At 41.5% G+C, this 14,204-nt stretch overlaps 1 protein-coding gene across 5 annotated transcripts in view; it reads left to right on the top strand.

The window, feature by feature from the left end:
- The window catches only part of HPRT1 (hypoxanthine phosphoribosyltransferase 1), a 53,321-nt gene that overhangs the window by 23,164 nt on the left and 15,953 nt on the right, over positions 1-14,204 (top strand). Inside the window, exons 4-9 of one of the 5 annotated variants that reach the window (XM_081808229.1) lie at positions 4,124-4,189; positions 6,922-6,939; positions 8,930-9,012; positions 13,140-13,186; positions 13,408-13,484; positions 14,006-14,204. In XM_081808229.1, the coding sequence (XP_081664355.1) occupies positions 4,124-4,189; positions 6,922-6,939; positions 8,930-9,012; positions 13,140-13,186; positions 13,408-13,484; positions 14,006-14,053 (339 nt within the window). In that variant the 3' untranslated portion in view covers positions 14,054-14,204. The other 4 variants (XM_081808228.1, XM_081808232.1, XM_081808230.1 and 1 more) reach the window with 4 other exon arrangements.

Genomic DNA, 14,204 nt, shown 5'->3' with positions numbered 1-14,204 from the left:
GGGACTTGAACTCACAACCCCAGGATCAGGAGTCACACATTCTCCCCATTGAGCCAACCACGTGTCCCTCACTATCAGCATTGTTTTAACTGGTGATAATAGCTTTTTTTTTTTTTTTTTAAGCAACACGTTCTTTTAAAAAAAACTCATAAAATACAGGTAAATAAATTACTCCCTGGGTACATATCCTTCCAGACTTCTCTTTTTCTGCATCTATTTTTAGAAAATTGGATCTCTGCCATTTTTCATCTGAGGTGCAGTCTACCTCTAAAAGCATATGATTGTAATATTCTCACTGCTGTTGATACTTGATCAGGGTACGGGAAAACAGCAACAGGACAGAGGACAGTCACGATTAGGATGTGCAGAGAAAGCATGCTTGAGTGTGGCGGGCCGGGGCCTAGCTGGAGGTAGAAGGAATGAGTTTCCCAGTAACTCCACTCGGGCTCTGAAAGAACGGTCCCAGGTTCACTGCAGTAAGCAAGCTGTGAGGTGCTAAGCCCAGATTTCCTACCTCAGTACAACTCCCTAGTCTTGCCGTCTTGGGAGCTCAGCTTTGGGGATTGGCCTCTGCATCCTCTGCACACAGGAGGAGGCCTGTTTGTCCCAGGCTGGTTTTTTGTAGCCCTCTCATGGTATGTTTTCCCATAGTTTTCTCTCCTCTTTTCCAATACCACGCTGCAGTTCTTGTTGCTGCCTGGAGGGTCACAGAATCCCTAGGGATATACAAATAGGAATAAACGAAGCTCCTCTATTTCTCTTCTCATCTTTTCACCCAGACTCAAGAAAGGTAATTGGGGGCACCTGGGTGGCTTAGTCAATTGAGCTTCTGACTTTGGCTCGGGTCATGATACCAGGGTCCTGAGATGGAGCCCTGCGTCAGGCTCCCCACTCGGCGGGGAGTCTGCTTCTCCCTCTCCCTCTGCTTCCTCCTCCCCGCCCCCCCCCCCCCGCTTGTGCTATCTCTGTCTCTCAGATAAATAAATAAAATCCTTAAAAAGCAAAAAATTAAGGTAATTATACATATGAAACTAATACAACATTGTGTGTTAATTATATTTGAATTAAAAAACCCAGAAATCATCACTGGCAGTCTTAACATTTAAAAAAAAAAAAAAAAAAGGTAGACAAAAGGGAAACACAGATGCTAAGGGTAGAGTTGTAGACCCAGAGAGCTTCTTTGGCAATTTTATGTCATTGACAATGACGCTCTGAGTTAAGGACAGATTGGGCTCTCTGGCTGGGAAGAATGAGGAGATGGGATGGTAGAGAAGAGGGAAGAACATGGGGGCCAGGAACTCTCCCCTCTCCTGGGCCAGCCCCATCATCTCGTTCAAGATGAGGCATACAAGGTCACTCAGTAACGTAACAAAGCAGGACTACAGTGGGAAGCTTGTTCCACCAGGAGAGGAGGGAGAGGGGCGAGAGGGAGGGAGGGAAATCCCTCTGGTGGGGTAACTGATCCAGCGATGCCATTTCTGTGCAACTGGGGCACTTATACCTGTATTCTAGCAAAGTGGACTGTAGCAGTTTTCTCCAGTGAATCTTCTTTATTAGCCTCCACTGGAAAGGCGGCTGTTCACATGGGGAAAAGAAAAAAGAAAAAAAAAAAAGCCTCGGAAGAGGGACACCTGAGTGGCTCAGTGGGTGAAGCGTCTGCCTTCGGCTCAGGTCCTGATCCCGGGGTCCTGGGATCGAGTCCCACATCCGGGCTCCCTGCTCAGCGGGAGGCCTGCCTCTCCCTCTCCCACTCCCCCTGCTTGTGTTCCCTCTTTTGCTGTCTCTCTGTCAAGTAAATAAAATCTTTAAAAAAAGCCTCAGAAGAGATTTAAGCTAACAACCTTGGAGGCAAACAGGAGTATGGAGATTTGGATGCTAGTGAAGCAACAGTGACTTGCATGCTTGGAGCTCTCTTTTTTCTTACCCTATCATCATAGTCTTTGGTTCACAGGGGTTTTTTCCATGACTCCATACTTTTTAGTTCTTTCCTATGTTTTAAAAAAAAAGGTCATTTGGAATTGGACTGTAGTACCAAACTTCTACAGATGATGTCACTATGTACTTTGATACACAGTGTAAATAATTTACTATGACTGACTCTCCTGGAAAGCTTCAGGTTTTGTACGGGGGTTTTTTTTTTTTGGCTATTGATCACTTTCCTGTGTTTGAAACTCTGGGTTTTAAGTTAGTTAGAATAAAGGGTGTATGTAATTTCCTTAAGATGAGAAGTAATATGCTAGATTTTTTTCATATCAGGAGTCCTACTTAGATCTGTTTAGTTTGCAACACTGAATAGTTTTGGCCCAGTTGTGTTTTTCAAAAATGACACTCCATAAAAAATGGACATGTATATAGAAGCATCTGATGAGAATGGAAGCATATAAAAGTAAAAAGCTTTGTTATTCCCCATTCTCACCACTCAGAGGTAATTGATGTTATAAATTTGTTTAAACTGCTGAACAGAAGTGATTTCGTAGACAACACATTGCTCTACTAGTTGGTGTTTTTAATTCCCATCGGTCATGTCAGTGTGTATAGATTTTCAGATTCTTTTTAATAGCTGCGTGGCATTACCTTGTGCGGATGCACTTAATTTAAATAGGTCCTTGTTAATAGACTCGTTGGTTGTCTCCCATTTTTCTTTTTTTATAAATAGTTGATACAGTGAACCTCCTTGTATGTACCTTTGCATATTTGTGAGTGTTTTTATAGCATTGATTCCTGGAAGTGGGATTGCCGGGTCGAGCGGCACACATACTTAAATTTTAATAGGTATTGCTGTACCATTTTCAAAAGAGATTGTACCAGTTTATTCTCTCACCAAGAGTGGTTTCCCCTCACTTTTGTCAACATATATCATCAGGCTTAAGTTTTGCCAGCGTGAATGGAGGAATGGTAGAATCACATGGTTTTAGTGTTTGTTTCTCAGATTGATACCATTTTATATGTTCTGGCCTTCTCTTCTGTGAATTGCCTATTTGTGTTCATTCTTCATTTTCCTTTTGGCTTCTTAGTTTTGGAACTCAACATATAATAGGAATATTTGTTAACAGATCTTTTCTTTCCGTTTGGGTTCATGATATCCCTAGGTTTTTACCCTCTCTAAGAATGTGAAAATATTTCTTCTACATTTTCTTCCAGTCTGCTTATGGCTTTATTTTTTACATTTAGATTTTAATCCATCTGGAATTTATTTTTGTGTATGCTGTGAGGTAGGGATCACACTTTATTTTTTTTCCCCAAAATGGATAACTGCTTCACTGAATAATTCACCTTTTCCTTACTGACTTGAAATATCATCTTTATTGTATACTAAATCCTCATATGTTCCTGGGCTCTGTTCTGTTCCTTGGTCTCTTTGTCTGTTACTGTGCTGACACAACATTGTTGTAATTGTCGTAGCATTGGTATGGTTTGCTCTCTGGTAGGGCAAGTCTCAGCTCTTTTGTTCACCTGCTCTTTGGCTCCAGTTCAGTCAAATTATGATCACTGTCACCACCAACTACGGTGGGTATGGAGGATTTCCCTTTGAAACTCCTGTAAGGGTTTCTACTGGATTCTGTGATAGCAGAAAACTGGGAGCCTCCTAAGAGGAAGGCCTTAAAAGACTGCTAATCAGACCTGCTTTTCCAGACTGTGCTGAAGATGACATGTGCCTGGGCTAGACTTTTGAGGGCAGTATTTTTGGGGTTGAGTGTGATACAGACCAGAACCTACAGCTTGCTTGATTCATGGCAATGGTCCAGGGCCAGAACTGGACATATGTCGTGCTAATAACTTCATGGTTCAGAAATTACTGTGACTGAAGATGGGTGGTTTCTAGGATACTGCCCACTCGAAGATGTGTGTGCCCTACTTGTACGACTCTGAGGAGCATCAAATCAGTAATGGCCAGTTAGAACTTTTAAATTTTCACTAATCTCTACTTGAAAGTTACCTAGTCGTTCATTTCTTGAAACATAATTCTTATAATTTGTATCGTTTAGAATATCATAATGCGATGACGTTAGATAGCTAACTTCTTAAATCTTCTAGTTCCCATTTGATAATTTGAAATGTAGGCGTGTACACAAAAGGATATACATATATACTTACATCTTTTTTTTGTTTGTTTTTTAACTAGAATGACCAGTCAACAGGGGACATCAAAGTAATTGGTGGAGATGATCTCTCAACTTTGACTGGAAAGGTATGTGTCTTGAAGGGGAAGAAAAGAGTTCTCTTGACTTCATGCCAGGAGTCAGTCAGTAACACTGTGCTTTATCACTACGAGGCAGTTTACACAGTTATTTATGCACTTACACAAGGGCTATTTAACCCCTGGAAGCAATCTCAGTTAGCTTTCTTTTCCTAGGTCATATAGCAGAGAGGCAGCAGAATCCAACGTTAAACTTCAAGTCTGTATTACAAAGTACTCTTGTCTTCCTCTGTGTGATCTAATTTGGAATTCTTCAAAAGTATATATATATTTTTGGGGGAAAAGACAGTCTTCTTTTTAAAAATAGACTCACACAGCAAAACATGTAGTGTAGTATCATGTAGTAGATGTGAAAGTGTGGGTTCTAGAGATGGGCAGCTTTTTTTTCCTTAAGTAAACTCTACACCCAACGTGGGCTCAAACTCACGACCCCAAGATCAAGAGTTGCATGCTCTACCAACTGAGCCAGCCAGGTGCCCCAAGATGGGCAGCTTTGCTTGAAAGCCTGGCTCAGTACTTTGTCTGTGTGACCTTGGGCAGATTATGTAACCTCTCAGTCTCCTCTGTGTGAGGTAGGGACTAAATAATGGCAGTTCCCTCACAGAGTTCAGAGCATTAAGTGAGATAATGCATGTAGACCTCTTACAACAGTTTTTCTGGTAGTGGGAATACTCAGTTCAAACATACTACTATCTTAAGAAATCTCAGAAGGAGTTTTCTAAATACATCAAGATTGTTCCAGTATAGACAATTGGCAGAAATAATAGAGATATTAAGATATTTGAATATTATTCTTGTGATACATTGAAATGATTTTCGAGTAACCAATGAGAAATGATAGATTGCTATATTTTTTTCAGCTGCTAGTTATTTATTTATAAACACTGCCAGATATAAAGGCAGAATCTCATAAAAGTTTCACGACAATCCTGTGAGGTAGATCCTGTTACCCCTGTTTTACAGATCAGGAAACTAAGACTCAGTAGATTTGAAGGACTTGTCCAAAGTCACGCTGCCAGTAAGTGGTAGAGCTTGAATTTAAATGCAGGTCTTTCTGGCCTCAAAGCTCTCTTCTTCCTCTGGCTTTTAAATGTTTATAGCTTCCTTGACTGAGTGTCTATTAGGAGACTTAAGCATACAACACTTGTGTCAAATCCTCTTATCCCATATCAGGGTCCTGCCAAACTAATCTTGTCCTCTTCAACATCTTTTGAAAACTTCAAAAGAGAAATTATAATCTGTTGACTCTTTCCCCTTCCTGCCCATCATATATACCACTGCCAGACCTAGTCTTCCCTTTCAGCGTGTTTTGCCCATATTTAGAAGTCATTTGAAGCCCTTACTCCTATAGTCAGTTTTTAGTGCTGGAAGGGACCTAGCCTTTAAAGCCTCCTGGGATTCCATTTGACCTTGCCTTTCCCACCTAATGGCTCTGTCCTACTACATGACTTTGTGATCTTAAACGTCTCTTTCTAAAATAATTTTCTTTTCATGATAGTCACAGTAGAGCACATTAATTGTGGAAAAAAATCAAGACATCTAAGTTGGGTGAAGTTATTTCTTGGTGGTGAGATTGTGGGTTATTTAGACTTTCTATTTCAGTTTTTTGGGGACACATGTGTGTAGATACATATGTATATAAATGTTTTTCCCCCTCCCCCCCCCCCCCCAGTTAGTGGTTGAGAATATGGGCTTTGGACCCTGAAAACACCTCATTACCACTTGGCTAGTTTTATGACTTTAGGCAAATCATTTGACCTCTGAAGCCTCATTGTTTCCATTTCTGAAGTAAGAATGCAGTTTTAAAAATAAAGAATGAGAATTTCTACCATTATTAAGAGCTGTAGCGATTTGACATCAGCTCAACCTAAAAGGTCTAATACTTCTTTCTTGCACAACCCTGTGGATCTTGTGTGCCCTACCTTGGTAACCACTGACTTAGAGGAATATATAGAACCTTAAAATGGTCATGCAATAGGTATGTGACCAAGAAGTGAGAACTACAAATCGCAATATAGCATGAATCTTCCCTGGGACAGTGATTATAACCAGTATGTGAAATGCTAGCTCGTTCCTGTAACTAGCATAAGAACAGGTAGGACTCTTCTCTACCTCAGATGTAATTGTTAGATGGTTTCTCCTGCAAGGGCTCTCTTCCAGCTATAAAATTCTGAGAGGTAGAAATTGGGGTGAGGGTTTCTGGTGGAAGGAAGCGTTGGTACCTTTCTTTAGTTGAGCCCAAGAATGTGAACACATCCAGAAAAAACAGATCAGTTTCAGCCTAATGAGAAAATGGGTTTTGAATTGGATCCTGTATGGTAAGTTAAAGGCATGATTTTGGAGTTCTGGTACAAATTATAGTTCTTGAATGTAGACTTGGAAGATACATACTAGTTCACATCCCTTATTTTACACATGGTAAACTGAGGCCCAGAGAAACTTCATGATTTGCCCAAGATGAGACCTCTGTTTAAAGTAATGAGAATTTTTTTTAGATGAACATATAGGTCAAATTTTATTTTAAAAAATTCCATTACAGTGAAAATTTCACATTAAAGAGGTCCAAATCCCAGCAGATGGCCCATTGTTTAAATCAGGGTTTGAGATAGGAAAGTATCTTAAAAACAAGAATTTGGATAATGAGTTTGTTATGATGTGATTTGAGTTATAATTGGAAACACTATCTGATTTACTGTACTGATTTTCATTTCTTTTTCTTCTAGAATGTCTTGATTGTTGAGGTAAGTTCTACATACTTTCAATATAGTGTCTATGGTTTTCTGACTTAGTATGCACAGTCCTAAAGGTAATCCAGGGAAAGAAATTCCTCGTCATCAATTTTAACGGTGGCCTTGTGTTATAAGGGAGTGAGATTGGTTTTTTGTAAGAAATACTTAGTAGTTTGTTTTTATTGGATAATGGGAAAATGTTGGTATATTTCTTACCCCTCTCTTTTGGGCTTAAAAGTTTCTCCTTTCTTTTAAAGTTGATATACATCATTCCCATGCGTCTTTTTTTATACTTCTCTTTCATGTATGTATCCACATGGAAAACGTATTTTGTGATTTAAAAATGTATATAGTGCCAAACTATACATGTTCTCTCTTACATCTTGTTATTTTCACTCATAATAAGTTCTGAGGTTATTCGTGTTGAGACCTACAGTTAGTTGGCTTAAAATGCAAAATCGGCAGTGTACGAACCCACCAGTTTATTGCCCCATGAATAGGGCAAGTCTCGTAGTTCTCGTGCTATAACAGGGCTGCTAAGAGCATCCCTTTACGGTACTCGGCGTGCACTTGTGTGGGTCCCTTCTAGATGCAGGCAGTGACTGGATTGTAGGGTTGGTACATTTTCAGTTCTGTTGTTATTGCCAAATGACTTAACAGAGTGGTTGTATGCTTTATACTCTCACCAGTAGAATGAGTTTTCATTCTTTCATGTGAAATGTTTAAGACTGAAGAGCACCAGTAACCCCCAATTCATTTTTGTTGTTATTAATAGAAACCAGCTTACGGATCAAAAGCTAAACAGACAACACTGTTTTCAGAGGATTCGTGTACATGAATATCCCTGGGAACTGGTTGCTTGGGGTTTTTTGTTTGTTTGTTTGTTTGTTTTTAATTAGGCTTCACGCCCAGCGTGAGCCCATTGCAGGACTTGAACTCTTGACCCTGAGATCAAGAGTTGGACGCTTAACCAAATGAGCCACCCAGGCACCCCTGGTTGCTTGTTTTTAAATGTACATTCATTAATTCCACTTCAGATTGACTTTGTCTGGGGTAATGGCACCTAACAAATGACCACAGATTTAGCAGCTGAAAACAACACATGTTCAGGGTCTCAGTTTTCATGGGTCAGGAGCCTGAGTACAGGTTAGCTGGGTCCTCTGCTCAGAGTCCCATCGGGCTGAAGCAAGGCTGGGGCTCCTATCCCACCCAAGGCTCCTGGTCCTCTCCCAAGTTCATTTAGGTTGTTGGCAGAATTTAGTTCTTGGTGGTTGCAGGACTGAGGGCCCCGTTTTCTTGCTGGCTGCTGGCCAGGGGTCGCTCACAGCTCCTACAGGCCCACCTCATGTCCTTAACACGTGGCCTTCACATGGCAGCTGACTTCTTCAAAACCAGCCGGAGATCTTCTCTCCAGTGTGCTACAACCACCTCATTGAACATAACTAGTTACAGGAGAGACCGTCCCAGCATTTTCCCAGGTTGTGCTTATGCTGGGGCTGGGGGGGTTATTCTGGGTGTGTGCACTAGGGGACGGGAGTCTTGGGGCCATCTGAATTCTAGCCACCACAGCCCGGAACTCTGCATTTTTCACAAGTCTCCAGCCCTGATGTTTCTGATGACTCACGGACCCCACTTTGTGAAGCATCGCTTTATACCGTCCATAAGAGTATTTTCACTGAAGAACATTAGGGTTATGGTTTAAGAAGCATTTTCCCAATTAGAGATGGGTTTGTTTTGAATAATGTCCTGCTTTTGACTAAACAGCGGAGATTCACTTTCATATAAAGTCATTTTATATAGTAAAACCTTATTAGTTTGGATACTTTCAAGATGGCGTACAGCAGTGTTTCTCAGAGTGTAGTCTATTAACCACCTGCATCTGAGAGTTGGCTACACTGAAAAAGAAAAATAGCATTCTTCTGTTTACACGTGGGGTTTTGGTATTTCGTGTTTATATGACTCGGTTTTATTTGCTGTTTAAATGTCTTTTTTTTTTTTAAAGGATATAATTGACACTGGCAAAACAATGCAAACCTTGCTTTCCTTGGTCAAGGAGCATAATCCAAAGATGGTCAAGGTCGCAAGGTATGTATATAACATTTTGACAGGCTATTTTCTTCATTTGAAACAGGATTAAGTAATTAATTGCTTCTTTGTAAGGGTAAATGTTCTCAACTTGTTTTACCTTCAGAAAGTAATGTGACCTCAAATAAGACTCAGTAAATATGCTTTGTAAATAATTTTGTCATGTGTTAAGGAAGCCCTTCATTGTGGTCCTCTTTTTGCTTAATATTAATAACATTTGGTTTTTTAGCATGCTAATAATGATACCAACTTGTCCTGGGGAGCATGGTAGAAGATTTGGGACTTTCTTGAAGACTTGAGACCAGGGATCCCACATTGGGTTTAGGAGGTAGTAGGAAGGGGGTGGGATCTGAGGGTCCGGAGCTCCTGGAATTGAGTGATGTGGTGACGACGTATGCCAGTCTCATCTCCAGGCCCTGCCTGTGCTGTTTGGATTTTGTTTTATTAGTTCTACCTTTGTTTCTAGTTTAATTATATTTAATTATAATTAGAGCTTAATCCCTAACAACTCCTAGGAAGCACTGTTACTCCCACTTTACAGTTACGGATACCAAGGCATAGGGAACTGTCCAGAGGCACAGTGCCTAGCACCCTATTGGGGTGAGATTTGAACCCAGGCAACCCAGCTCACAGTTCATGCTTTATTTACCACCTTAAGTTTTCGGTAGGGTAACACCCGGGGTGGTTTTTTGGGGGTGGTTTTTGTTTTTGTTTTGGGGGGGATTGCAATTTCTTCTTTTATTTTTAAATCTTTGACCGCTCTATAATTTTGGTGTAGGGGTCAAATAGTAATCTAATTTTTTTCCTAAATGATTAACTGGTTTTGATAAACCTCTTTTAAAGGATCCAAGTATCCCATATCGAGCATCTTTGAATCAGAGTGAGCCTTCTAATGAATCATCTGTCAGCAGTTTGTCCTTTGGGGCTTCTCTGATAGCTGGTGCCCGTGTGGGTCAGTCCCTTTCGGTGGGTTTGGGACAGCTGTGACAAGAGGGTCTCTACCTGTGATGCATTCTGGGGCACTAAGTAGCTTCCCGTAAGCCAGTCCACGCACTTGCTTATTTCTCTACTGTGGTGTAGGATAGTCTGTAGCCTCGGGATAGTCTTTTGTCCCTCTTTCCTGGAAAATGCTGTGGAATTGAGGTAGACTGCCTCACGACAGAGGGGGATTTTGTGTTGCTGGGGGTGTGGAGTGCTCAAAGAGTACTTATTAGGTCATTCATTTCTTAGTGATGGAGTTGGCCTAAGTCAGTGTTTCTTAACCTTTTTTTTCTTAATCCCTCCCTCACCATTAGATTTTAATATCACAGGTATATCATATATCCCTTTACGAGGTATATGTATCTGTGCTTGGAGTAAGCCTGGCAGCTCATTCTTTTTATTCAATGCAGGTTTAAGAAGGATGAGATAAGCATTTTAACTTAAGAAGTTCAATTAAAAATGTAAAGACACTTAACTGATAGGAATGTCAAATGGAATGGCTGCCTGGGCAAACAGCTTGTCGGTTTTGTGAGAAACTGAGCATGTGGCAGCCGTACGACTCAAGCACTTGCCTTTATCCCGGAGAAATGGAAACTTGGGTCCTCGTAGATATTCATACACGAAAGCTCATGGCAACTTCATTTGTCATAGCCCCAAACGGGAAACACCCAGAATGCCCCCCCAGCGGGTGAATGGCTAGACAAACGGCAGGGCCCCGTCCATGGAACCCTGCGCTGTGGATCCGCACGACAACCTAGATGAGCCTCAAATGTCGAGGGGCACCTGGGGGCGCTTAGTCGGTTAAGTGTCCGACTCTTGATCTCAGCTCAGGTCTTGATCTCGGGGTCATGAGTTCAAGCCCCATGTTGGGCTCCACGCTGGGTGTGGAGCCTACTTTAAAAAAAAAAAAAAAGCCAATCTCGAAAGGTTACCTACTACATGATTCCATTTATGCAGCCTTCTTAAAGTGACAAAATGATAGAAATGGAGAGCAGATTAGTGGTTGCCAGGGGTGAGGGAGGTGATGGCGGTGTGTGACTATAAATAAAGAGGTAGCAGGAGAGAGCCTTGTGTGACGGAAAGGTCTGTATCTCGAGTGTGGTGGTGGTTACGTGAATCCGCACGTGTGATAGGATTGCATAGAAGTACACACGTGCACACGCATGTATGTGTGTAAGACTGGTGCAATCTGGATAAGGTCAGTTCCCCAAAGTCCACTTGGTTGTGGTCACCTACTCGTTATGTGAGCTGTTAGTATTGGAGGAAGCTGGGCAGGGGGCACACGGGACCTCCCTGTGCATTTTTGTGACTTCCTGGTAATCTAATTATTTCAAAATGAAAAATTTGAATAAGCTGTTAACATTGGACTTTATAACTATATCTGCGTAGTAACTTTTGATACAGGCATAGCTCAGTTTATTGTGCTTTTGCTTTGTTGCACTTTGCAGATACCATGGGGTTTTTTTTTTTTTTTTTACCGATCGAAGGCTTGTGGCAACCCAGCATCGAGCAAGTCTGTAGGCGCCAGTTTTTCAACAGCATTTGCTCACTTCATGTCCCTGTCACTTTTTTTTAAAGATTATTTATTTATTTATTTGAGAGAGAGTGTGCAAGCACGAGCGGTGGGGAGGAGCAGACTTCCCGCTGAGCAGGGAGCCTGATGTGGGGCTCGATCCCAGGACCCCGAGATCATGACCCTAGCCGAAAGCAGACGCCCAATGACTGAGCCACCCAGGCGCCTCTCTCTGTCACATTTTGATTAATTCTTGGAATATTTCAAACTTTTTCATTATTATTATATTTGCTGTGGTGATCTCTGATCACTGATTATGACTTCGGAAAACTCAGATGATAGCATTTTTTAGCAATAAAATGTCTTTAAATTAAGATAAGTACATTTTTTAGATGTGATGCTATTACACACTTAATACACCTCAATATAATGTAAACAGTTTTTGTGCACTAGGAGACCAAAACATTCATTTGACTCCCTTTACTGTGATATTTGCTTTATTGTGGTGGTCTGAAACCATACCCACAAGATCTCTGAAGTATACTTGTATAGTTTATTTACTTATACAAATTAAAGAAAAAAAAAAAAAGAAACCTATGTCTGTGTCCCATCCCCAGCAGTTCTAATGTAATCAGTCGGGGGTGTGGCCTGGGTATCTGGGTTTTGTTTTGTTAAAGTTCCCAGGTGAGTCTGATGTGTAGCTAAGATTGAATATCACTTTATGTCCTTCCCAGCTTTTTTTTTTAAAAAAGATTTTATTTAATTATTTGAGAGAGAGACCAGAGTGAGAGGGGGAGCACGAGTCGGGGGGGGCGGGGCGGGGTGCAGAGGGAGAAGCAGGCTCCCCATTGAGCAGTTAGCCTGATGACAATGCGGGGGCGGGGGGTCTGGGGAGGGGGGCTCGATCCCAGAACCCCAGAATCATGACCTGAGCTGAAAGCAGAGGCTTAACCGACTGAGCCACCCACGTGCCCCTGTCCTTTCCAGCTTTTTAAATATATTTATCTAAGAAGATATAAAATCGTGAGTTTTATTGGGACTGCCCTTAACATGTAAAGGCTCTCAAAACACTGTCGATAGCTTTTCTTAATGGCTGAAAAATTTCAGCAGGTAGTACACACTTGAGTTACGAAATTGGCTTATGTTAGAGGTGGCTTATCCCAACTGCAATTTTTGCTCTCAAAAATGAATACTAGCTCCTCGAGCATGCTACTTATTTTTTAGCCTCATGATCTTTGTAAGCCACGTATTAAGAGTCTCAGGTGATGCTCACATCTCCCGCACCCCTTTGCAGCTCTAGGATTGGATTTCCAGGGATTGTGAAACTGCTCGTTGGCACTCGCCGTCCACTCACCCTTCTGATTCGCTGCCTTTTGGTGGGTGCTGAGTGGTCAAGGTGCAGCTCTCAGAACCGTCAGTCGTGTTTCGGGTGGGGAGCAGGCAGGGGCCTTGGCTGTGGTGGGAACGCACTGCTGGCCCGCCCAGTCCCTGTGAGCTAGCTCCCCATTTCATAGTCTTTCACGTAGAAAGTATTCTAGGTGCGGGTGAGACCATGTCTCAGAGCATGAATGTTCTCTTTTGTAATGCCCTGTCATGTCTCCATATGTCACATGTTACATTTTGTAATTAACAGTTTGCTGGTGAAGAGGACTCCTCGAAGTGTTGGCTATAAACCAGACTGTAAGTGAATTACTTTATGTCAGTCATTTAACCATCTTTGACCCGAACAAGTTTTACGTGAATTGGTTGAGAGTTACTGTAGAGGGTATTTGGGTTTGGTTTGGTTTTGTTTTGTTTTTTTAAGATTTTAGAGAGTATTTGTAGAGAAGGCACATTCATAAGCATTCGATTTGAAAGTGATGTTTTCTTGTATCTAAATGATGACTTATGATTCTTTTTAGTTGTCGGATTTGAAATTCCAGACAAGTTTGTTGTAGGATATGCCCTTGACTATAATGAATACTTCAGGGATTTGAATGTAAGTAATGCCTCGTTTTCTCACTCTCATTTTTCAGAACCCATACAAAAATTTACAAAAGAGAAGACTTGTTTTCTCTTTCCAGCACCTCATAATTTGAACAGACTGATGGTTCCCATTAGTCACATAAAGCTGTAGTCAAGTACAGACGTCCTTAGAGCTGGAACTGGGCCAGGCTGGGGCGACACTTCTTGCTGGCTGCAACAGTTGAACAGCTTTAATGTACAATAACTGTCCCATTATTACTTCAGATGATAGATGTAGTCATAAGTAAGAAATAAATGAAGGTTTAAGTCTTTTCACTCGCTCTCCTTCAAGCACCCGCTTCTGCTCCGTGGGCAAGAGGCCCGGGCGTGCGTTTCCTCACACGGGTGAGGAAGATGCAGAAGACCCCACCCCCCTCTGTCCACTAGAACCCCTACAGCACAGCACCGTTCACCCGAGCCATGCAAAATGCTCTTCTTGCCTTTCGTTGCACAGTACGCTTTTCTAATGTGAGTTTCTGGATTTTTATTTTGTAGCATGTTTGTGTCATTAGTGAAACTGGAAAAGCAAAATACAAAGCCTAAGATGAGAGTTCAAGTTGAGTTTGGAAGCATCTGGAGTCCCATTGAAATCATCAGTAGAATGTTCTAGTTCTGTGGCCAGCTGCTTAGTAGAGCTTTATTGCATGTTTCCTCTCAGAATTTTATCCATTTTGTATTTTAGAAATGCCCGTTG

The sequence above is a fragment of the Leptonychotes weddellii genome, chromosome X (assembly GCF_054177405.1).
Source record: "Leptonychotes weddellii isolate Sample4059 chromosome X, ASM5417740v2, whole genome shotgun sequence".
NCBI lineage: Eukaryota > Metazoa > Chordata > Mammalia > Carnivora > Phocidae > Leptonychotes > Leptonychotes weddellii.
This window is presented reverse-complemented; position numbering and strand designations above follow the sequence as displayed.